We start from the raw sequence: 26,722 nt of genomic DNA on the forward strand, positions 1-26,722 counted from the left end.
ACTCATATATATCATATAAATCCTGCACATGCATAAATATAAATATAAGTATAATAAATATAATATATATATGTATATATATGTATATACAAATATGTATATATATATGTATGTATATATGTATGCTATATACATATATATGTATATATGTGTATATATATACATATATATGTATATATGTGTATATATATACATATATATGTATATATGTATCCCTGTCTCCTACAACTACAATTCTGCCTGGCTGCCTATAAAATTAAATTATATTACATTTTTTTTTTTTTAAAGATTTTATTTATTTATTTGACAGAGAGAGAGATCACAAGTAGGCAGACAGGCAGGCAGAGGGAGAGGGAGAAGCAGGCTCCCTGCTGAGCACAGAGCCTGATGCGGGACTCGATCCCAGGACCCTGGGATCATGACCTGAGCCGAAGGCAGATGCTTAACCATCTGACCCACCCAGGCGTCCCTAAATTAGATTACATTAAATAGATTTTACCACATGCAAGATGGCAAGATATTTTCCATGAAATTTCTCCTTTCAGTATAAGACATACAGTTAATACAGTTAAGATGAGAAGGATCTAAATGTTTCTCAAAAAAATTTAAAAATCACTCACAGTTTAATAGATTGTTGATGTCAAAATATTTTACACTTCATTAAAATCCAAAAGACAGGTATAAAGTCATTACCACAGATTTATGAAAGAAGTTTCCAGAACTAAAGTCCTGATGACTCACTGTCCTTATTCACCCTGAGAAAACAGACACCAGGAGGAAGAGTAAGAATTGGCTGGGTTACGTGGTGAACTGGTCACAAAGTTGGGAATAAAACCCAAGCCCTTGATTTGATCGTTTCTGCACTACTTACTGATAGATGTCTATATGCTGAATTATCACCACTTTCATGTAACTGATTTTAGAAATAAATGTTAGGGATTATGCTTATGGTATTATATCATAATATTATAATCACAATCAGTACTTTATTTTCTACATGAAATTCTTTACTTATTCTAAGCATCATGTCAATTTTTAAAATTGGATATATTTTTTATGTTGTATATCCCATGGTTGAGATATATATATGTGTGTGTGTGTGTATATATGTATATATATACACACACACACACATATATACATACACACACATGCAGCTGAAATTTAAGAAATAGTTAACCTGTGAAAAGGATGAATAGCCTGACCATCACAATTTTGCACTAGCAGCAAATATGTCACTGGAATTATGTATGTGTTCTAGATGAAAGGTTAGCACATTTTCCTTGAAGGACCAGATGGTAAATATTTTAGCCCCATGAGCTGTCCTATTCCTGTTCCAACTACTCAACTCTGCCATTACAGTGTGGAAGGCTATCCAAAGTCCTGGGTTAAGAATTCTGTGGTTAAGAAAATGTCCCACATCTTAGCTTTGTGTAGGTTAGATTAGTGTTTTGAAGTACATCTTCCTATGCCTCAGTTTTCATGCTCAGCAAGCAGGTTCTTGCACTTGATGGACAACATTCATGGAAGGAAAATCCCATACGTCCAGAGTTACAGGTCTGTCCTTCCATTCCCCACTTCCTTTTTGCTTGGATCCCATGTTAGAGCGTTGTTGTTGTTGTTTTTTAATATTGAGTTATTTTATTTGTTATAGTCTTATTATGCCTTTAAAATATTTTATAATCAGTTTAAGAAAAACAGTGAGCAAAATATCTGCAAATGGAAAAATTAGTGAAAACATGAAATGTATTTCAAATATTTCACATTACTATCAAAATGAGGACTGTTAAATGAAATGTTATATATTATGAGCCTTTTTTTTTTTTTAAGATTTTATTTACTTATTTGAGAGAGAGAGAATGAGAGACAGAGAGCACGAGAGGGAAGGGGATCAGAGGGAGAAGCAGACCCCCCGCTGAGCAGGGAGCCCGATGCGGAACTCGATCCCGGGACTCCAGGATCATGACCTGAGCCGAAGGCAGTCGCTTAACCAACTGAGCCACCCAGGCGCCCATATTATGAGCCTATTTTAAGTCATGTAACGATGCATTAAATGTCAGTCTTTTTTACTCTTTGTAAATATGTTCTTCTATTTGTGTTTCAAAAATTTACCAAAATATTAATGCCTGTATCTAAGTACCGAGCAGGAATTACAGCAAGTTTATAATTCCTTGTTTGTGAGCAGGACATCAAACATTGCAAGTATTTTTTTTTTTCTTTCCGAGTAATTGGAGACTCTCAATTAATTTTGGACAATTGTATCATTAAGTAATTAGTTTAGTTGGTTTGAAGGATAGATTGCACAGTCTAATTGTAGCTGATGGTTCTTAAGCAATTTTTTGAAGATAAATATATTTCTGGCTGTGATGTTTCTAATAACACATGCATCTCATCCCCCAAAATTACTTTTGACATAAAAAGCAAACAAGAGCAAGTCAAGGCAGACATTTAAGCCTGCAAAGAAATAATCTCAAAATTATATAGAGGTTATATTTGTCCTGGTCTTTAATGATCTCTTCACAGTTGGTGTACTTTTTTTAGTCAATAGTAATTTGTTCTTTTTATCGCCTTAAATATCATCTTAAATGTACTTAGCTGCTGTGACATGATGTGTTTTATTAGAGATAATTTGTTGGCAGTTTCTGGAAGAATATTCTCTTGCAATCTCTTAATAGGTGGATAGTTTATGGTCTCTTAGAAGGAAGGAAGGAAGGAAGGAAGAAAGAAAGGAAAGAAAGGGGGGAAGGAATTTAAATTTTGAGTTATTTTAGGCCTGTAATTTTCAATTTAGGTGGCTTTTCAGCTTTTCAGTTAGATAGCTTAGATTTTCTTTTACTTCGCTTTGAAAATGTGCTGACTGCAAAACGTTTTGTAATTCATAATAGGTTAAAAGGTATGCATGATTTCTTTGTATTAGGTACGGTGCTTTACTGCAGTGACATTTTCTATCCTTTTACTCAAATTGAGTCTAATTGTAATCTTACAGCTTCAGAAGGGGAAGCACTTAGTTCAAAATGCAGCTTTCTACAAAATGTGCCTTTCTTCAGATTTCACTAGTCTCTGTGTTGTTTAGGTCAATAATGCTTTACCACTTTGTAGTTTTTTTTAATTGATTTGGTTAGATTATTTACTTAGGTTCAAATATCAATACAGATATATATACAGTTTCTAAAAATTATAATGAACAAAATGCATTCTCTTACTTTGTTATTTTCTTCCTATATTTATTGTAATGATTTAATCCTGTATTAATTCCTTAAAACAATTTTTTTTGTTATTTAGTCCTTTGTGGTTTCTTAAATAATTTGCTTAAACAAATACAATAAATAATTGTGTTACTGTTTCTCTATTCCACTAAATACTTTAGGCATAAGGATCTCACTTCTAATAAATTTTAAACCAACATCTTTGCTTTGGATATTACTTTTAAAATGTAAAATTTGTATGTGTGATAAAATTGCCTTATGTGAGGACAACAGTGGTTGAGCTAGAGCTCTAGAACTATGGGTCATTTTTTTAAAATTTGTGATTTCTGAAATGTTCATCATGAAGTAATGTTTTGCCTATGGTATGTACAAATTCCTAAGAGTAATATCTTAATATAAAATAATTTGTTAAAGTGGAGACTTCACATTAAGTTCAAAGATCTGCTTTTTTGTTTCTAATCAGTGTTAAGTGATAGCAGGACAGCCTTTTGAGAGTCCTATTTTTAGGTAAACTGTAGTCCAACAGGTAAAATATGGCCAACCACCTACCTGCTTTCGTATGGCCTCTGCAAGTTCAGTGTCCATGAGTACAATTTTATTACAACACAACCATGCCCATTCTTCATGTATTGTCGATGTGCCACGAGCAGAGCTGAGTAGTTGTGTGACCGAACCAACGTGAGTCGGCCCCTTGGTGAGTCAGAAACAGCACTGGGTGCGTGGAGCAGTCGCGCAAAGTCAACTTCATTTGCAGCAAATGAGATTATGGGGAATAGCTTCCAAAGTTGGGACTCCTCAAGTTCCTTTTATTTAGGGTTAGGATGAATATTTAGATAGGGAAGCCTCCTCATCATATGTACAGGTGGGCATGGCTCATGCATCTTAAGGAAACCTGCCTATACACACATTGCCTATTGTGTAAATGAGGCTTGTGTTCCTCCTTGGGCGGAGATTTTTTGGTTTTGTGATGAGGTAAACATAGTTGTCGGTCATTCTAGAGGTCATTCCATCATCCCTTTGTGCAGGCATGAGTCAGGTGTTAAGCTCAAACTGGTCCGGGTGGTCTGGAGCAGCTAGATTTAAGTTTTTTTTTTTAAGATTATTTATTTATTTATTTGACAGAGAGAGACACAGCGAGAGAGGGAACACAAGCAGGGGGGAGTGGGAGAGGGAGAAGCAGGCTTCCCGGGGAGCAGGTAGCCCGATGTGGGACTTGATTCCAGGACTCTGGGATCATGACCTGAGCCGAAGGCAGATGCTTAACGACTGAGCCACCCAGACACCCCTGGAGCAGCTAGATTTAAGAAGAAGCTCATTTGTGGTAAAGTTTTTAAAAAAACAAAAAAGAGCTTCCCGGATTATTGTGATAAATTACTTAAATTACACAACAGTGATGACAAGAAAAGAAATCCACTTTTTTTTTTTTTTTGACTTGGCAAATATGAGCTGTGAGAATTATAGTCCTTTTTACATAGCCCTTGGGGGAAAACACATATTTATGTGAATTACTGCTCTTTTTACATAACTATAAGGGGAAATTATGTATTTATTCAAGTATGACTATTATACCACTTGAGAACCTTTACCCTACTTTTCATGTCCCAGAAAAACTAATGTCATATTGATTAAGTAATATTAATTATTCCCCTTTGACCAAATGTCCTTTTTTTTATTTCCTCTACAAGATTTTCCTGCATGCACAGCTTTGTAAGGCTCAATGTCAAGGGTCCCAAGAGCATCACATCAATTTATTAAATCTGTGTTTGATCAAGTTCTTTAGATTATTAATAATAGGAAACTTTAAAGGATGTTTCATAAATCTAAATTTAAAATGTCATTTATAATTTAGGAAGGTGAAGGTTTACAGTTGAAATTACCTTGGGTTTAAGGAAAAATCAAGTTGTTTCATAATTATTGACATTAATAATACATCATAAATCATGGCTGGTTAACAGCTTAAACGTCTATAAAGTTTAGATTTATAATAATTCTAGTATTTCTTTTTACTTTTGTATTATTAGGCATACTCATTAAAAAGTAACTTAACACCAGATTGATTTTAAATTTATTCATATCCAAAATTTGTTTGCAGTAAGATTTCTACGCAGGTCTCCTTGCCAATTGAGTGGCATCATTTCTCCTGACACTGAATTGAATAAGGATGGATTACAATGATAATGGTAGATTCATTCTACCATTCTACCAGATAATTCATGACAGTTGTCATTTATTAAGTACATTTATTAATGCTAAATGTTTTCCATGAAGCATCTCAAATGAGACCTCTCTGCATCTACACACGGACTCACATCATGTATGTGTGCTGCAGAAAATATAGAACCAGAGGACCATGTATTTACTTGTCCAAGACCTCACTGCTAGTGAGTGGCAGCTCTAAGCCAAAAACCGAGGCAGCCTGACTCCACAACTGAGTGCTTTATCACCGCGCTGTACAGATGCATCAGGCAAGAGAGTGGTAAAGCTCAGATATGTCAAGACAGCACCATGCAATTTTGAAAATTTGTATTCCTTCCCCATGTCTTAAAATAAGGTTTCAGAAAGAGTAAGGTGTATGTAAGACCAATAATATGAATAGTACTAATACTAATTGGAAAAATGTTACACTTGCTTGTTGGGTCTGAAGACCTAAATAACATTTTAGTAGAAGTAATGGAACAGCATATAACCCACATCCAGTTTCCCCTATGCTAACAGATTTTGTTAGTATGGTACATTTTTAAACAACTAATGAACCAACAATGAAATATTATTATTAACTCAAATCCATATTTTATTTGGATTTCCTTAGTTTTTGCCTAATGTCCTTATTCTTGTTCCAGGACCCAATCTAGGATACCATATTACTTTTAGGTATTATATGTCTTTAGTCTTCTCTAGACTGTGGCAATTTTTTACTTTTATTGGTTTTGATCACCTTGACAGTTGTGAGGAGCACTGATCAGATAATCTTCCTTTCTAATAGGTAGATAGATAGATAGATAGATGTGTGTGTATATATATTGCTTATGTGTATAATGCCATATAATCATATGCATAATATATATTGTATATCATATATAGATCTATAGACCCCATTTAATTTTTGCTGATTTTCACAATAAAGTCCTTTATAGATCAAAGGCTCTATCTAGGATCAAACATTGCATTTAGTTGCCATGTGTTTGTAATCTCAATCTTAGGTCCTTAGTATTCCCTTGCCTTTAATGACCTTAATAATTTTCATGAGTGGGGCAGTTTTATAGAATATTTCTCAATTCGCATGTACCTGATATTTCTTCATGATTATAAATTTTGTTTAGGAATACCACAAAGGTAATATGTGTTTTTCATAGCACATAATAAGAAAGACACACAATATCAGTGTGTCCCATTACTGGTAATTGTAGCCTCTTCAAACCTTTACCCAACATTTTTATTAGTGATTTGTGAAGGATTAATTTGTTGAAAAACCTTGGGTGAAAATGTAAATCACTGTGGTTGGATATATTTTCTTTTTCTTCTCTTTGCCCCTTGAGCATTTATTGAGTGCTTTTTCAGGCATGAAGCAATAAGTTTTGATCATGAATGAAGAGGTTAGCATAATAAAAAGGCAAATTTGGGAATTTATGAAATAATTTGCTTGCTGAGAATCTGCCTATTTTCAATCGCAATAATAATATGAGTTTTTCTAAAATGCAGACACTAGTTTAGTTTAATTTCTTTTTCTTTCTGTAAATATCTCAAAACTATTTTTTCCTTAGGGTGAAACATAATTTATCTTTGATGGAATACATCATCCAAATTGCATCATTTCACATTATCTGTGTATCTTGAGTTCTGGTATGTGCCACATTATATTTATTTCCTCTTTCATTTCCCTTTTTCTCAAAAGCTTATTAATAGCAGATTATGAAACTTCTGAAATAATATATTTCACACTACCTGAGAATTTACATTTTGGAGTCAGACGATCTGGGTTGCAGTCCTAATCAACCATGCAGTAGGAATTATGACATAAGGCAGAAGCTCTTTGCTTATGATACCTCAACTATAAAATAAGTATAACAACAAAAATAATGCCACAAAGTTGCATTAAAGGATTAAAAGAGATAATACATTTGAAATACTTAGTACAAGCTCGGGCCATCTTGTGAGTCAACTTTGCCTTGGAACTATGCTTTAGACACAGTTACGTATTTGAAAATCAAAGCGTCTTCACAAATTAAATGCAAAATGTAAGTTTGTGAACTGGCAGTAATTCTCAGAACAACACTGACAACATCAGCTTTTCCTCACATTGGTGAAATGACATGAGCTGGGAATCTATTCAGTTTGAGTGTTCACTTCCCTGATCAAATTCTTAGTTTTGTGCTGCTCCTCCACCTTTCATCATGGCTGTAGTCTTTCATGAATACATGCATTTTCGGACATCTGTTTTTACCAATCATTGGGGTAGATCTAAGAGCACAGATGGTGTCCATGATGAAGCATAACAGTGAAATTTCATCTACAGTTAAGAATTTTTAACACATTTTATATGTGTTTTCTTTACAATTGCTAGATACAATAAGGTATTTTTGTAAGTTAAATATATTTATATATATTAGAAAATATAATAAATTTGTATATATATATATATGAAATGTCCATGGTCTTAGAAACTTGATAAATATCTTCAAGGAATAAACATCACTGGGACTCCAGAGCCATACCCTTTTACAGAAATTCTTTGAGAGATAGCTGGAGCAGGTAATCTGTAGCACGTGAAAGCTTCCTAAGAAAGAAGCCCCAGTTCCTTTCATTTATCCCTGTTTTCCAACTCGAGGGAACTAGGCACATCCTCTCTGGGAAGCAGGAAAGCAGCAAGATGGAAAAAGGAGACGGAGATTAACATACAGGAAAGAAACAAATAAAAATATATTTTCTACATTAAACATGTAAATTGGAATCATTTTTTCAGCTCTTTTAAAAGATTCAAGTATTCAACAAATTTCAAATTTAGTAAGCTCATATACATATATATACACACACACACATACACATTCTCTCTGTGTATTTGTATATATAGATGCACACATATATATTCAATTTAAGCTTAGTTGCTCTTTAGTTTTTAGTTAAGATGAGTATAGCTACTTATTGCTCTAATAATAATAATCCTTCTCTCATTTTGAAGATACTTATCTACATGAATTTGCCTTTAATAATTTCTTCAGAAGTGACTTTCTAGCTTTTATAATTAAAATAGGGAATCCAAATTTTACACACAGGTGCAAAAACTGTATTATGTTAAAGGGAATATGAAGAACATATGTAATGTTTTTCTTATTTTTTATTTGATTTTAATAAATCACTGTAAGATAACATCCACTGAATTCAGGAATATGTGCTATTTGCAATTCTAGAAAGTTTTAAGATAAGCTTCACATAGAATGTTTGAATAAATAAATAAATGTAATAAAACAAATATTCTATTAATGAGTTAATATAAAACCATAATAGTCACAGAAACAATGATTATAATAAGCTCTCAATAAATGACCATAGACTCAGAGATAATGTAATTTAATCATTGTGAGAACAAGCTGAAGTTGTCAACAATGTGAACCTGTGTACAAATTCATCACTACTTCGTTTGTGGAGTCTCTTGGTTTTCAAATATATCACTATCTCTAAAGCATATTTCTTTCTTTTTTTTAAGATTTTATTTATTTGACAGAGAGAGACAGCGAGAGAGGGAACACAAGCAGGGGGATCAGGAGAGGGAGAAGCAGGCTTCCCGCGGAGCAGGGAGCCCAATGAGAGGCTAGATCCCAGGACCCCGGGATCATGACCTGAGCCGAAACAGACGCTTAATGACTGAGCCACCCAGGCGCCTCTCTAAAGCATATTTCCAAGGCAGAGATGACTTGCAAGAAAAATCATACAATTATTTTATCTAAGGAGGAAATTAAAGGCTGTATAGTAGCCAAAGAATGAATGGCTTCTAATTTGGAAAGATTACTATGATGGAAGAGAATCCTCAGACCATCCAGCATAATTGAGAAGACTGTGACAATATGCATAGGGACAAGAAGATAGTAACTAATCACTTTAAAATAGGTCTGCTTTCAAGGACTATATAAATTAGAGAATGGGAATTTCTAACCCCCTGCACAGATGACTATGGAACCACTACGGGTCATCTTCAAAGGATCAGGAGGTTGCGGGGGCACCTGGGTGGCTCAGTCAGTCAAGTGTCTGCCTTTAGCTCAGGTCATGATCTCAGGGTCCCGGGATCGAGCCCCATATCGGGCTTCCTGCTTATCGGGAGTCTGCTTCTCCTTCTGCCTCTGCCTCTGCCTGCCATGCCCCCTGCTTGTGTGCACTCACTCTCTCTGTCAGTCAAATAAATAAATAAAATCTTTTTTTTAAGATTTTATTTATTTATTTGAGAGAGAGAATGAGATAGAACATGAGAGGGGGGAAGGTCAAAGGGAGAAGTAGACTCCCCGCTGAGCAGGGAGCCCGATGTGGGACTCCATCCTGGGACTCCAGGATCATGACCTGAGCTGAAGGCAGTCGCCCAACCAACTGAGCCACCCAGGCGCCCAATAAATAAAATCTTTTAAAAAGATAAAGCATCACGAAGTAGGATCAGAGCACCTAAAGATTATACATCCCGTGTTGCAGACAAATCAGCAGCCATTCCAGAGCACTACCCAGGAGGGGTTACAGACCTGGTGAGTAAGAACCTGGAGACTGAGCCCCACCTCTGCAAAATCCCTCCTGGACAAAACCTGATATTGTCACTATTATTAATTTTAACCAGTTTGGTGGGCATCCAGTAATGTGCCATTGGCATTTTATTTAGGACTTCCTGATACCTAGTGAAAATCACTCTTCATATGTTTATTGGCCACTACTTATGCTCTTTTTTGTGAATTTCCTATTCAAGAGTCTGCTATTTTCTTGTTATGTTGTAGAGGTTCTTTATATATTCTGAGCATAATTTCCTTGTTAAATATATGTATTGAACGTGTCTCCACCAGTCTTGTTGTTTATATTTTTACTTTCTTGTTACTGATAATGGATAGGAGTTCTTATTTTTAGTGTAGTCCAATTTGTCAATGTTTTCATGGTTTTTGCTCTGTCTAATTTAATAAATCTTGGCTGATTGTTATATCTTGAAGATATCTTATTTTCTTAGTTTTATATTTTACATTTTTTATTTCAATTTTTATTTCAATTCTAGTTAGTTAGCATATATGGTAAAACTTGGCTTCAGATGTAGAATTTAGTGATTCATGATTTATGTTTTTATCGAGATACAATTGACCTATAGTTTTATATTAGTTTCAGCTGCACAATGCAATGATTAAGTATATGTGTATATTTGAAATGATCACCACAGTAAGTTTAGTGGACATTCAATCACCACACATACTTATAGTTTTTTTGTATATGATGAGAACTTTTAAGATATACTCTCTCAGCCACTTTCAAACATAAAATACAGTATTATTAACTATAGTCACCACACTATACATTCCTAGGACTTATTTATCTTATAACTGGAGGTTTGTATCTTTCCTACCTTTTGACCACCTTCAACCAGGGCATGTGAAAACACATACAGCCCACCCCTGCCTAGCCACCAATCTGTTCTCTGTATTTATGAATTTGTTGGGGGGCTTTTGGGGGGCTTTTTGTTTATTTGTTTGTTTTTAGATTCCATATATAAGTAAGATTACATGGTATTTGCTTTGTCTGGCTTATTTCATTTAGTGTAATTCATTCACGGTCCATTCACGCTGTAGCAAATGGTAGGATTTCCTTCTTTTCTATGGCTGAGTGACACTCCCTCTGTGTGCGTGTGTGTGTGTGTGTGTGTGTGACATACATACCATATTTTCTTTATCCGTTTATCCATCAATGGACACTTAGGTTTTTCCATGTCTTGGCTTGGAAATAATACTGCAATCAACATGGAGGTGCATTTATCTTTTCAAGTTAGTGCTTTCATTTCCTTTGGAAAAATACCCCAAAGTGGAATTACTGGATCATATAGTAATTCTATTTCTAATATTCTTGGGAACCTCCATACTGTTCTCCACAGTGGCTGCACAAATTGACCTTCCCACCAACAGTGCACAAGGCCACTTGGAATTTAGTTTTATATAGGCTGTGAAGTTGGAATTGGTGTCATTTTTTTCCATGTGGATTTCTAGTTAACATAGCACCATTTATTGAAAAGATCATTGAATTCACAACCACTGTCGTGATATCTTTTTCTGTGAATGACGTGACTATCTGTGGAGATTGTTTTTGGACACAATATACTGTCCCACTGGTATATTTGTTTATTCTCAAGCCAATACCACAGTGTCTCAATTTCCGTAGGTTTATATTTAAGTTGGGGAACTGGGTAGTGTAAGTCTTCCAACTTAGTTCTTCTTTAAGACCGTCTTTCTATTTTTGACCCTATGAAGTTTCATGTAAATTTTAGAATCAGCTTATAAATTTCCACATCTATTGATGAATTTATAAAGAATTGACATCTTTACATTAGTGATAATACCAATTTATTGATAAAGCATATCTTTCCACTTAATTTAGTTCTTCAATAAGCAGTCAAAATAGAGATCTAAAATGTTTCTCTTAAGTGCTTTAATCCAATTTTAACATTCACAGGCAGGAAACAATTTCAGAGGAGCAGGGATCATTGAGCTAAGTGGAACCAAGAATGAGGCTCAATCCTGCCTCAGTTTCTGGTTGATTGAGTCTTTGAGCCACACTCCTAATGAATTACTAGTATTGTTCATCAGGTACAGCCCATCTTCACGATTCATTGATTCTGTAATTGCAAATTTGCCTACTTCCTCAAATTTATTTGTAAGCCCAAATTCAAAACTTGCCAATCTTCCTTGGTCATTCACAGACATGTGCAGAGGGATGAAAAATTTGAGTCACTCCCTGTACACACATCAAACTCAGGCCAAACAAAATGATGCTCTGCCATCTTCTTTCATGTCTGCTACTATAAACAAGCATGCTTTTTAGCAGTCTAATTGGTGCCATAGTATTTACATCTTTGTAGTTTGTGTTGGTGATTTTGCTGTTTAAAATGGCCCCCATCTGAGCGCTGCAGGGTTGTCTAGCCTTCCTAACCCAAGAAGGCAATATGTACCTTACAGAGAGAATATATGTGTTAGGTAAGTTTTATTCAGGAATGAGTTATAGTGCTGTTGGCTGTAAGCTAAGTGGTAGCGAATCAGAAACACATATTAAATAAGGTGTCTTTAAACAGAAGCACACATAAAACAAGGTTATATATTGATTGGTTGATGAAAATGTGACAAGGCTGGTGGGAACCTAAGCTTGTGTTCCCCCTAGTGGTGGGATAACCCCATATTCTCTCCAGAAGCAGTGGTTCAGAATTTAAGTCAGTGTTCACGGTGACTTTATAGAACATAATTCCCATGGATAATGAGAAGTAATTGTATTTATATGAAGCCATGAATACAATGCTTCTGTGGGGAAATATTCTTTTTAAGATTTTATTTATTTATTTGATAGAGACAGACACAGCGAGAGAGGGAACACAAGCAGGGGGAGTGGGAGAGGGAGAAGCAGGCTTCCCACTGAGCAGGGAGCCCGATGCAAGGCTCGATCCCAGGACCCTGGGATCATGACCTGGGCCGAAGGCACACACTTAACGACTGAGCCACCCAGGCGCCCTTCTGTGGGGAAATATTGCAAGTAAGCTTGTAAGTGAGGACAAGTCTTCTTTTTTTGGAACGTTGTTCAGAATTTTTCGGTTAGCTTCACTAGCCATGGATCACAGGATACACAGACAGTTGACTAAGACCTGTTCATTTTTGCATTCACATTCTAATTTATCTTCTGCATCTTTTTGAAATACTGAATTTTCTTACTTTGATTTTCTTTAACTTTTCCATTTGCATGTAACTATGCATTTTCTGTATTTCCCAATAGCTGTATAAAGTCATTTGTGGGGCACCTGGGTGGGTCAGTTGGTTAAGCGACTGCCTTCGGCTCAGGTCATGGTCCCGGAGTCCTGGGATCGAGTCCCACATTGGGCTCCCGGCTCAGCGGGGAGCCTGCTTCTCCCTCTGACCCTCTCCCCTCTCATGCTGTTTCTCTCTCTCTCTCAAATAAATAAATAAATAAAATCTTTAAAAAAAAAAAGTCATTTGTGGAAAGAGACATGAACTAAATAAGTAAGTGACACCCTCAGGCAGCTGCCCATGCTGAGAATCATCCCGTGAATTAGAATGCCCTGCAGAAAACCAAATTTATATTTCTGAGACTTGTTGAAATGTTAAAGAGCACAGAACATGGCCATCTGCATGGCAGATGTGCCATGAAAACTGTGAATAATAATCTATAGGACAACACAGCTTTATAATAAACAGTCTGGGGCGCCTGGGTGGCTCAGTTGGTTAAGCGACTGCCTTCGGCTCAGGTCATGATCCTGGAGTCCTGGGATCGAGTCCCGCATCGGGCTACCTGCTCAGCAGGGAGTCTGCTTCTCCCTCTGACCCTCCCCCCTCTCATGTGCTCTCTCTCTCTCATTCTCTCTCTCAAATAAATAAATAAAATCTTTAAAAAAAAAATAAATAAATAAAAATAAACAGCCTGACTCTCATGTTTCAACCTCTACATCATATTGAGAAATTCACAGAGCGCCAGTGTTCACCACCTCATCTACTGAGAATAAGTCATGGTGATATGTGTATTTATATTTGTGCAGTGCGTGTGTTGTGTGCATGCATGCATATGTACATACACAGTTGTGTACTTATGTTGGGTATACGTATAATGAAAATGAATGAAATCTATTTTTTAACACCATTCTTCATGTTTCAACTCCCTTTTGCTTGTTTGCTTCTAGCGTAGGCCATTTCACTGGGACCTTTTTGGTCTCTCCAGACCTTCCATATAAAGGTAAAATGCTTTATCTTCTTTTTTCTTAGCTATTTCTCATATATTAGCTTTAAACATCCCTAACCTAGCCTGTGTCTGAATGGGTCGACCGTGTGAGCTGTAGATCACAGATAAATGTGTGCAGCCCTATCGCTCACCCAGGTTAGTGCTACGTTTTACCTATGTACCTCTGCATGGGGATGTTTCCTTCTTCTAGTAGTGGAAACAAGTAGGAGCAGTGTGTGCTAAGACGTTTGGTCTAAACATACAACTATGGAGCAGAACTCACTCATTTATGCAGATGCTGAACTAATAATGAGGCATATTCCCTGAGTCCTTTGCTGTCAACAACTAAATACCACCTTTCAAAGTTGGAGGGAAAATCTTTAATTGTTAGTGAAATTGTAAAGAGACACAGCACACAAATGAAACACAATGCTGAAATCTGCTGTTATAATAATGCTTTCCATTTAATTTTCTGGGATGTAAATTCTCTTCTTAAGAGCGAGCTTAAAATCCTATTTAGAGGGGGGCGGAGCAAGATGGCGGAGGAGTAGGAGACCTGGATTTCGTCTGATCTCAGGAATTCAGCTGGATAGGGATCAAACCATTCTGAACACCTACAAACTCAACAGGAGATCGAAGAAAAGAAGAGCAACAACTCTCTCATCAGAAAAGCGACCACTTTCTGGAAGGTAGGACGTGTGGAGAAGTGAATCCGAGGCGATATTCGGGAGGATAGACGGCGGGGGAGGGGCCTCAGTCGGCCGCTTCTGGCAAGTGATAGAGCCGCGGAGCACAAAATCGGAAATTTTAGAAGTCTGCTCCGCTGAGGGACGTCACTCTGGTGGCTAAACGGGGGGTGGAACCCTCCGGGACAGTGTGGTCTCAGGACCCACGGGTCACAGAAAGACCGGGGGTGCCTGAGTGCGGCAGAGCTCCCAGGTATCGGAGCAGGGAAGCCGGCTGCAGAGGCAGAGCCCAGGCACGGGCTCTCAGCTTGGGGTTGCCATAAACCGTGATCCGCGGCACAGTCGTGCCACTGCTCCTCCAGCAGGGACCCAACAAGCGGCAGATCCGGGGAGACTCACCTTCCTCCCCTGGGAGGAGCCGCAGGGGAGTGCGCTGCAGGAATCTGCTGGGTTTGGAGACTCCACCCGGGGTCGGGTGCCAGAGATAGAAACGCGCGGTCACAGGCCGGGTGAGCACGGAGTGCGGCTGGAGACCGGGGAGATGGGAGTGACTGACGGCTTTTCTCTGGGGGCTCACTGAGAGGCGGGGCCCCGAGTTCTCGGCTCCTCCGGGACGGAGATTGGAAGGCCGCCATTTTCACTCTCCGCCTCCAAAGCTGTACGGAAAGCTCGCAGGGAACAAAAGCCCGGGAGAGCAAACCCGAGCAGATTACTTAGCTGGGAGGGGGCAAGGGCGGGGCAATTCTGCCTCCGGCAAAGTCATTTGGAAACCACGGCAACAGGCCCCCAGAAGATCAGCGAGAACAGCCAGCCAAGACCAAGTTTACCCATCAAAGAGAACGGCAGAACTCCAGCTCTAGGAGACTACTGCACATAGAATTCATGGCTTTTTTACAATGATTCTGTAGTCTTTCAAAGTTAATTTTTTTTTAACTGTCTTTTTTTCTTTTTTTTTTTCTTTTTGAATTTTTCTTTTTCCCTTTTTCAACCAACATCTTATCAATCCCTTTTAAAAAAAAAAAAAACATTTTTATTTTTCATTTTTAGAGTCATATTCTATCCCTTCATAGTAGTTACCCGTATTTTTGGCTTATATATATAAGTTGTTCTCTCTTTAAAATTTTGAGATAGTTTCTTCTAACAGATCAAAATATACCCTAAATCTCTAGTATATGATGTTTTCTATTCCCCTGCCTGATCACATCCTCTCCCTTTTTTTTTCTTTTTTTAAATCCCCTTCTTTCTTTTTTCAAACAACTTCTTATCAATTCCTTTTATAAAATTTTTTATAATTTCCATCTTTACAGTCATATTCCATCCCTTCATCATATCAACCCTTATTTTTGTACATATATAAGTTTTTCTTTCTTTAAAATTTTGGGAGGCACTTTCTTCTAAAAGACCAAAATACACCCCAAATCTAGTGTGTGGCACTGATCATATTTGATCACATTCTGGTTTTTTTGTTGTTGTTGTTTTGTTTTGTTTGTTTTTGTTTTTATCTTTATCTTTTTCTTTTTTTTCTTTTTCTTTTTTCTCTCTTTCCCTTTCTTTTCCCACTGCTTCAGGTTTTTTCTGATTTGTTTAGAGTATATTTTCTGGGGATGTTGTTACTCTGCTAGCATTTTGTTCTCTCATTAATCTATTCTCCTCTGCACAAAATGACAAGATAGAAAAAATCACCTCAACAAAAAGAACAAGAGGTAGTACCGACTGCCAGGGACCTACTCAATATGGACATTAGTACAATGTCAGATCTAGAGTTCAGAATCATCACTTTAAAGATACTAGCTGGGCTTGAAAAAAATATGGAAGTTATTAGAGAAACCCTTTCTGGAGAAGTAAAAGAACTAAAATCCAACCAAGTAGAAATCAAAAAGGCTATTAATGAGGTGCAATCAAAAATGGGGGCGCTAACTGCTAGAATAAATGAGGCAGAAGAGAGAATCAGTAATATAGAAGATGAATGATGGAAAATAAAGAAGCTGAGAAAACGAGAGATAAACAACTACTGGATCACGAGGGCAGAATTCGAGAGATAAGCGACACCATAAGACGAAACAACATTAGAATAATTGGGATCCCAGAAGAAGAAGAAAGAGAGAGAGGGGCAGAAGGTATAATGGAGCAAATTATAGCAGAGAACTTCCCGAATTTGGGGAAGGAAACAGGCATGAAAATCCAGGAAGCACAGAGAACCCCTCTCAAAATCAATAAAAATAGGTCAACACCCTGACATCTAATAGTAAAACTTACGAGTCTCATAGACAAAGAGAAAATCCTGAAAGCAGCTTGGGAGAAAAGATATGTAACCTACAAGGGTAGAAACATTAGATTGGCAACAGACCTATCCACAGAGACCTGGCAGGCCAGAAAGGACTGCCAGGATATATTCAGAGCACTAAATGAGAAAAATATGCAGCCAAGAATACTATATCCAGCTAGGCTGTCATTGAAAATTGAAGGAGAGATAAAAAGCTTCCAGGACAAACGAAAACTAAAGGAATTTGCAAACACAAAACCAGCCCTACAGGAAATCTTGAAAGGGGTCCTCTAAGCAAAGAGAGAGCCTAAAAGCAACATACACCAGAAAGGAACACAGACAATATACGGTAAGAGTCACCTTACAGGCAATACAATGGCACTAAATTCCTATCTTTCAATAGTTACCCTGAATGTAAATGGGCTAAATGCCCCAATCAAAAGACACAGGCTATCAGACTGGATTAAAAAACAAGACCCATCGATATGCTGTCTGCAAGAGACTCATTTTCGACCCAAAGACAGCCCCATATTGAAAGTGAGGGGGTGGAAAACCTTTTACCATGCTAATGGACACCACAAGAAAGCTGGGGTGGCAATCCTTATATCAGACAAATTAGATTTTAAACCAAAGACTGTAATAAGAGATGAGGAAGGACACTATATCATACTTAAAGGATCTATCCAACAAGAAGATCTAACAATTGTAAATATCTATGCCCCTAACATGGGAGCAGCCAATTATATAAGGCAATTAATAACAAAAGCAAAGAAACACATTGACAACAATACAATAATAGTGGGGGACTTTAACACCCCCCTCACAGAAATGGACAGATCGTCTAAGCAAAATATCAACAAGGAAATAAAGACTTTAAATGACACACTGGACCAAATGGACTTCACAGACATATTCAGAACATTCCATCCCAAAGCAACGGAATACACATTCTTCTCTAGTGCCCATGGAACATTCTCCAGAATCGATCACATCCTAGGTCATAAATCAGGTCTCAACCGGTAGCAAAAGATTGGGATCATTCCCTGCCTATTTTCAGACCACAATGCTTTGAAACCAGAACTCAATCACAAGACAAAAGTCAGAAAGAACTCAAATACATGGAGGCTAAAGAGCATCCTACTGAAGAATGAATGGGTCAACCAGGAAATTAAAGAAGAATTAAAAAGATACATGGAAACCAATGAAAATGAAAACACAACTATTCAAAATCTTTGGGATGCAGCAAAGGCAGTCCTAAGAGGAAAGTATATAGCAATACAAGCCTTTCTCAAGAAGCAAGAAAGGTCTCAAGTATACAACCTAACCCTACACCTAAAGGAGCTGGAGAAAGAACAGCAAATAAAGCCTAAACCCAGTAGGAGAAGAGAAATAATAAAGATCAGAGCAGAAATCAATGAAATAGAAACTAAAAGAACAGTAGAACAGATCAACGAAACTAGGAGCTGGTTCTTTGAAAGAATTAACAAGATTGATAAACCCCTGGCCAGACTTATCAAAAAGAGAAGAGAAATGACCCACATCAACAAAATCATGAATGAAAGAGGAGAGATCACAACCAACACCAAAGAAATACAAACAATTCTAAGAACATATTATGAGCAACTCTATGCCAGCAAATTAAATAACCTGGAAGAAATGGATGCATTCTTAGAGATGTACCAACTACCAAAACTGAACCAGGATGAAATAGAAAACCTGAACAGACCTATAACCACTAAGGAAATTGAAGCAGTCATCAAAAATCTCCCAAAAAACAAAAGCCCAGGGCCAGATGGCTTCCCAGGGGAATTCTACCAAACATTTCAAGAAGAATGAATACCTATTCTTCTGAAACTGTTCCAAAAAGTAGAAATGGAGGAAAACTTCCAAACTCATTTTATGAGGCCAGCATTACCTTGATCCCTAAACCAGACAAAGACCCCATCAAAAAGGAGAATTACAGACCAATATCCCTGATGAACATGGATGCAAAAATTCTCACCAAAATACTAGCCAATAGGATCCAACAGTACATTAAAAGGATTATTCACCATGACCAAGTGGGATTTATCCCTGGGCTGCAAGGTTGGTTCAACATCTGCAAATCAATCAATGTGATACAATACATTAACAAAAGAAAGAACAAGAATCATATGATCCTCTCAGTAGATGCAGAAAAAGCATTTGACAAAGTACAGCATCCTTTCTTGATCAAAACTCTTCAGAGCATAGGCATAGAGGGTACATACCTCAATATCATAAAAGCCATCTATGAAAAACCTACAGCGAATATCATTCTCAATGGGGAAAAACTGAGAGCTTTCCCCCTAAGGTCAGGAATCTTATCACCACTGCTATTCAACATAGTATTGGAAGTCCTAGCTACAGCAATCAGACAACAAAAAGAAATCAAAGGCATCCAAATTGGCAAGGAAGAAGTCAAACACTCACTCTTTGCAGATGAGATGATACTTTATGTGGAAAACCCAAAAGACTCCACCCCAAAACTGCTAGAACTCATACAGGAATTCAGTAAAGTGGCAGGATATAAAATCAATGCACAGAAGTCAGTGGCATTCCTATACACCAACAACAAGACAGAAGAAAGAGAAATTAAGGAGTTGATCCCATTTACAATTGCACCCAAAACCCATAAGATACTTAGGAATAAATCTAACCAAAGAGACAAAGGATCTGTACTCAGAAAACTATAAAATACTCATGAACAAAATTGAGGAAGACACAAAGAAATGGAAAAACGTTCCATGCTCATGGATTGGAAGAACAAATATTGTGAAGATGTCAATGCTACCTAGAGCAATCTACACATTCAATGCAATCCCCATCAAAATACCAGCCACTTTTTTCAAAGAAATGGAACAAATAATCCTAAAATTTGTATGGAAGCAGAGAAGACCCCGCATAGCCAGAGGAATGTTGAAAAAGAAAAGCAAAGCCGGCGGCATCACAATTCCAGACTTCCAGCTCTATTACAAAGCTGTCATCATCAAGACAGCATGGTACTGGCACAAAAACAGACACATAGATCAATGGAACAGAATAGAGAGCCCAGAAATGGACCCTCAACTCTATGGTCAACTCATCTTTGACAAAGCAGGAAAGAATGTCCAATGGAACAAAGACAGTCTCTTCAACAAATGGTGTTGGGAAAATTGGATAGCCACATGCAGAAGAATGAAACTGGACCATTTCCTTACACCACACACAAAAATAGACTCCAAGTGGTTGAAAGACCTCAATGTGAGACAGGAGTCCATCCAAATCCTAAAGGAGAACACAGGCAGCAACCTCTTTGCCCTCAGCCGAAGCAACTTCTTCCTAGAAACATCACCAAAGGCAAGGGAAGCAAGGGCAAAAGTGAACTATTGGGACTTCATCAAGATAAAAAGCTTTTGCAAAGCAAAGGAAACAGTCAACAAAACCAAAAGACAACCGACAGAATGGGAGAAGATATTTGCAAATGACATATCAGATAAAGGGCTAGTATCCAAAATCTATAAAGAACTCATCAAACTCAACACCCAAAGAACAAAGAATCCAATCAAGAAATGGGCAGAAGACATGAACAGACATTTTTCCAAAGAAGACATCCAAATGGCCAACAGACACATGAAAAAGTGCTCAATATCACTTGGCATCAGGGAAATCCAAATCAAAACCTCAATGAGATACCACCTCACACCAGTCAGAATGGCTAAAATGAACAAGTCAGGAAATGACAGATGTTGGCGGGGATGCGGAGAAAGGGGAACCCTCCTACACTGTTGGTGGGAATGCAAGCTGGTGCAGCCACTCTGGAAAACAGTATGGAGGTTCCTCAAAAAGTTGAAAATAGAGCTACCATATGATCCAGCAATTGCACTACTGGGCATTTACCCCAAAGATACAAAAGTAGGGATCCGAAGGGGTACGTGCACCCCGATGTTTATAGCAGCAATGTCCACAATAGCCAAACTGTGGAAAGAGCCAAGATGTCCATCAACAGATGAATGGATAAAGAAGAAGTGGTATATATATACAATGGAATATTATGCAGCCATCAAAAGGAATGAGATCTTGCCATTTGCAACGACGTGGATGGAACTGGAGGGTATTATGTTGAGTGAAATAAGTCAAACAGAGAAAGACATGTATCATATGATCTCACTGATATGAGGAATTCTTAATCTCAGGAAACAAACTGAGGGTTGCTGGAATGGGGGGCGGGGTGGGAAGGATGGGGTGACTGGGTGATAGACACTGGGGAGGGTATGTGCTCTGGTAAGCGCTGTGAAGTGTGCAAGACTGTTGAATCTCAGATCTGTACCTCTGAAACAAATAATGCAATATATGTTAAGAAAAAAAAAAGAAGAAGAAGGTAGCAGGAGGGGAAGAATGAAGCGGGGGAAATCGGAGGGGTAGACGAACCATGAGAGACGATGGACTCTGAAAAACAAACAGGGTTCTAGAGGGGAGGGGGGTGGGAGGATGGGTTAGCCTGGTGGTGGGTATTGAGGAGGGCACATTCTGCATGGAGCACTGGGTGTTATGCACAAACAATGAATCATGGAACACCTCATCTAAAACTAATGATGTAATGTATGGGGATTAACATAAGAAAAAAAAAATCCTATTTAGAGATCATTCATGACCTTTATTATGATATCATTATAGAAATGATAAGATTGATTCTTTTTCCACAGTGAGGCAATTGTTTCTCCTTTATTTTCCATTCAAAGATATAAACTAATAGAATTGACTGCAGAATCATATTTCTACTTATAATTTCAAGGAATAATAAAAATGCATATAGGCACATATATTCTATTGGGGACAATTATGTGTGGCACCCAAAAAATAAGGTTAAATCCTAAAATAAGAGTGACTGAAATTGAAATATTTTTTGGATTAACCTCAAATTGCAACCATGAACAAATGCATAATAAGTCCTTTTATGTGTAATCCAACAACAGTCTTTGTTGGACTTTGTCACTAAGTGAATTTTTATAAGGGCAACCAAAAATATACTGTAGGGTTTGTTTTAAATGACCAGATATTAAAAATTATATGTCTTTATAAATATGATTTTTAAATATAAAAGAAAGATGTTAGTGGTGAAGAGAAAAAATATTAATTGATGATAATATAATAAGATACCATAGCACTTTTAGGTTGCCTTTTATGAATTTCAAAAACATTTGGAAGGCTGGAGAAAAACAGAGCTTTTTCTTGGTTAGGGTCTTTGAATTTGCAAATATGTCTTTGGATTTGCAAATGTCACATAGGGAGAAGTAAAATCCTTCAAATCATCTATTCCAAACAAATACTGTCATATAATATTTATTTTTTAGAAACTTAATCTTGACTAAGACTGGGAAACATGGAAAATTGTGAGACTTAGAGAATATTATGCTTTATTTTCACCTTGACTAAAAATAGTTCTTTTCTGATAACAACTGCCATTTTATTACTTACCCAAATCATCAGGGAGGTTTCATTTGCATCTTGGATTTTAAGACTCAAAGGCGAGATTAGTCTTTTTTTTTCTCTCTACATACATAAATAATACTTCAAACTTTACATCTAGTCAAATTGAATTTATATTATTAAAGCAGCATGTAGAAAACTGACAACCTGTCTACATAATTTAAAATTTCCAACAGAAAATAATGTCACTGGATAGTAATACCGCAGTTGAATGTTACACAGATGATTACATGATCAAGTGAGAGACTCATAAGGTTTTCTCTTGTTTGTTTTACTTCTAAATTGCGTAAGCCCCAATGTTTCATAATGTACAGGTGATGCACTACGGCTTGTGCTGAAACTTTGCCTTCCTTCAATTAAAAAAGCAAAACAAAACAAAAGAAAAAACTTATTAAGAAAGAAAAAAATTGGTTTTAGTAATAGTGAGTTGATATTAAAAAAATCTTTGTGGGCGCCTGGGTGGCTCAGTTGGTTAAGCGACTGCCTTCGGCTCAGGTCATGATCCTGGAGTCCCGGGATCGAGTCCCACATCAGGCTCCCTGCTCAGCAGGGAGTCTGCTTCTCCCTCTGACCCTCCTCCCTCTCATGCTCTCTGTCTCTCATTCTCTCTCTCTCTCAAATAAATAAATAAAATCTTAAAAAAAAAAAAATCTTTGTTATAGCATCTTGTCCTTTTAGGTGCACATTAAAGGGGCTGGCACAACTGATTACATAGGGAATGTTGTGATTCTTTTCAGCACACTTTCTGCTCTTCACTTGCTCCCGGGCATCCAGCCCACTCATTGTCTGAGCGTCTCCAGACACCAGCATGTGCTCCCCGCTCTTCTGACCTCCTCTTCTTTCCCCTTAATACCCGCATTGTGCCCTTGGCTTTGGGACTTCAGGATCCCTCCCCACAACGCATCTAGTCCAGTAAGATATGCTGCCCCCGTGAGTAGATGGAGAGACATGGACACACTGTTTTCAAAATCTGCCCACACCTACTGTTCACGTTTTTCTGTTTCATTTTGTCTTTGTTTGATTCTTTTTGACTTTTTAAATCAATCCTGCAGCCCAGTTATTATTATTATTATTATTATTATTATTATTATTATTATTATTATTTTGGTAACAAAGATCTTTAAAAAATACTTCCGGGGAGGGGGGCAGCTGGGGGGCTCAGTCTGTTAAGCATCGGACTCTTGGTCTCAGCTCAGGTCTTGATCTGAGGGTTGTGAGTTCAAGGTCTGCACTGGGCTCCATGCTGGGTGTGGAGCCTACTTGAAAAAAAAATTACTTTGTGGGTTTCTTGTTTTGTTTTGTTTTGTCTTAAGGTTACCAACAATTTTATTTTCACACAGGAGACAGAGGATACTTTGAAATCATATGTTAGGTGATGGATAGGTGAGAATCATGTGCTTAGGAAATCCAATGTATATATTTTGAAGCAGTTCCTTTGTTTCCATTGCTACTTCCTTTTTAAACAGTGTTTCCTGATTTTTAAATAAGCTTAGAGTTTGACTTCACTATGATAACCCCTGTTTCCAAGAGCCTTGATGAAAGGAGATCAGAATAAAAGGGGATCTAGCTTTGGCATTCTTATCACAAAAAAATACTTTATTAGTTATCTGGAAATAAATCATCATTGAATTTTAAAATTTCATAATTTAAAAATCAAAGCAAGCTACATAAGAATAGATGATTTTTTTTTTTTTTTGTAAGAAAGCACAATATCTTTGGGGACTGGGATTACATTTTAAAAAATAGAAAATTGTCAACATAGAAGTGTTAGCAGTCTTTCATGTTCTCACCCAGGGTCCCTGTCCACGGTGTCCTGGTGTTCTCATATGTGCTGTTGAGACCATCTCCTCTCTCTTGTTTGTGTTCTTTTTGACCTGCTGGAAGTCAAAGTTTGCCCTTTAGACCTGCCCACCAGGAAGGCTGACTTTGTAAATAAGCGCTACTTTGTATTGATGGCTTGTTTCTTTCATCATAATTGTATTTTTTTTTTTCTAGATCAGAAGTTGCAAAGTACTGTGGTTGCTATGCCTCATGCATATATTTTGTGTGGCCCATTTAACTCATAGTTTAATTCTCTAAAATCTATGGCCATCCTTAGAACCAAGATGTTTCTTGTAAAATTAGAATATTAGAAGACTATAGTCCATGATGACAAGAATTTGCTTCATAGAATATATGTGCTTCTCAGTTTGCCCCCAAGCACATCAGGCTTGCTTCACTCATTTACTCATTATGTGGTGGATCCCTGTAGAGATTTGGATTTATACCCACTAAAAACAGGAATAAATGAGACAACCCCTTTTCTTTTTCAATCTCTGAAACTATTTCTCCATGAAAGAATCCCATTTAAAAACTAACAAAACATATCTCTGAAAATAAAATAAAAAAAAAAAAATGAAAAGCCTCTGCTCTATAGAAGGCAGAGAGGTTGTGTTTATTGACACAATTTATTTATTCATGATTTCAGTGCAGTGATTAAGGAAGAAAGGTATAAAATGCAAGCACAACAAAAAGGGCACCTTATTCTATTGTGGGGTAGAGAATGCTTTGTCGGGGATGCTTTAGGAGAAGGTGATACTAATTAAGTGGAAGTATAACTAATGAAGAGGATTCCAACTACAGCTTGAGGACCGGAGGCTCTGGATGTAGGAAGACACTGTGCAGAGAATGACCTACAGGTCAGAGAAAATAACAGTGATTCTCTGGTGGAGAGCAATAATGAATAAAGCTAGATGCACAGGCCAAATGCCAAATCATGGTCTCGTATGCCTTGTTAAGTTTTGTTGTCTGAATCCCAAAGGGAAAGATCTGGCCAACTTGCCAACACCCGCCACTCAATAGCCTTCTGCAAGTGCGGAAACTCCCAGCTCTCTCCGTCCTCTGATACACAGGGCACTGCTGTCTCCGTCTCTTCCTCAGACTTCCACTGGCACATCATGTCATTGATCTCTCCGAAATGGTGTTTGATTTTAAAATAAAGATGCTAACTTCCTCATACAGTTTAAATTCTAGCTTGTCGATAACTTAATGCATCAAGGTTTTTGGGTTTTTTAATTTATTTATTTAAGGAAGAACAACAGATGCATTCTCTCCACGGGGGCTAAGATGCTAATGGTCATGAATTGGTCCAAATGTGCTTCACACTGAATTAAGGCCTTCTTTTTTTACCCAAAGCAAGGACCCTGATGTTGGAAATTTCAGCCTTTACAAGAACTCCTACGGAAGGTTTGCAAGTGTTCTTTAGAAACGCGTCAGATCTGTGGCCCTGGGCAGCCGCCTGCTCTCCTTTGTGTAACAAAAGCCTGGGCTTGTGCTAGAACACTTCTGGTGTGCTGTTGATGGAATGAGGATTGACAGTTTTTATTTTATTTTCAGCTCACTCCAGTTGGCACCACGCTATTTACAGGATTTTCAGGAGACAATGGAGCTACAGACATAGATGATGGACCAAATGGACAGATAGAATACGTTATCCAATATAATCCTAATGATCCGGTATGTCAGTACCTACGTGGAATGTGACATCACTATGAGGAATAAAAACAGTGCTTACTCCAGCTGATCCTTACTATATTATTCTATTATTTAGCTCCTTGAACTATGTTAGTAGTCATTCTGCTGTTAAAAATTATCTCAAAATTACTGTCTCTTATCTAGTCATGTTATACTTTTAAAAACCACTTTTAAAAACTTTTTGGTGGGTTTTGTAGGTACAAATTTAAAATTATTTATAGGAACAATATGCCATTTTCACTACATTTCCATTGTGCTTGTGGACTCTTAAGCATTCTAAATAAATCATCGGAGATGGTGTAACCAGTATGATGCATATGCATTATGGATCTTGCCAAGTAATAGCACACTGCCAATGTCCACCAGTGAAGCCTAAGATAGAGAAGAGAACAAAACCTTTAGCTGTAGCCTTCCTTTTTTTAAGATTTTGTTTTTTATTTGAGAGAGAGAGGAGCATGAGTAGGGGGGAGGCTCATAGACAGAGGAGAAGCAAGCTCCCTGCTGAGCAGGGAGCCTGATGTGGGATTCGATTCCAGGACCCTGGGATCATGACCTGAGCTAAAGGATGATGCTTAACCAGCTGAGCTATCCAGGTGCCTGCTTTTTTTTTTTTTTTTTTTTTTTTTTTTTTT

The 26,722-nt window shown here is 37.4% G+C and overlaps 1 protein-coding gene across 17 annotated transcripts in view; it reads left to right on the forward strand.

Annotated features, from left to right (window-relative positions):
* The window catches only part of PCDH15 (protocadherin related 15), an 813,949-nt gene that overhangs the window by 305,241 nt on the left and 481,986 nt on the right, over nt 1-26,722 (forward strand). For all 17 annotated transcript variants that reach the window (XM_021696071.1, XM_021696072.1, XM_044916450.1 and 14 more), the window contains one exon: nt 25,953-26,072. In XM_021696071.1, coding sequence (XP_021551746.1) covers nt 25,953-26,072 — 120 coding nt within the window. The remainder of the gene's footprint in view (nt 1-25,952; nt 26,073-26,722) is intronic.

Source organism: Neomonachus schauinslandi, chromosome 6 (genome assembly GCF_002201575.2).
Source record: "Neomonachus schauinslandi chromosome 6, ASM220157v2, whole genome shotgun sequence".
Taxonomy (NCBI): domain Eukaryota; kingdom Metazoa; phylum Chordata; class Mammalia; order Carnivora; family Phocidae; genus Neomonachus; species Neomonachus schauinslandi.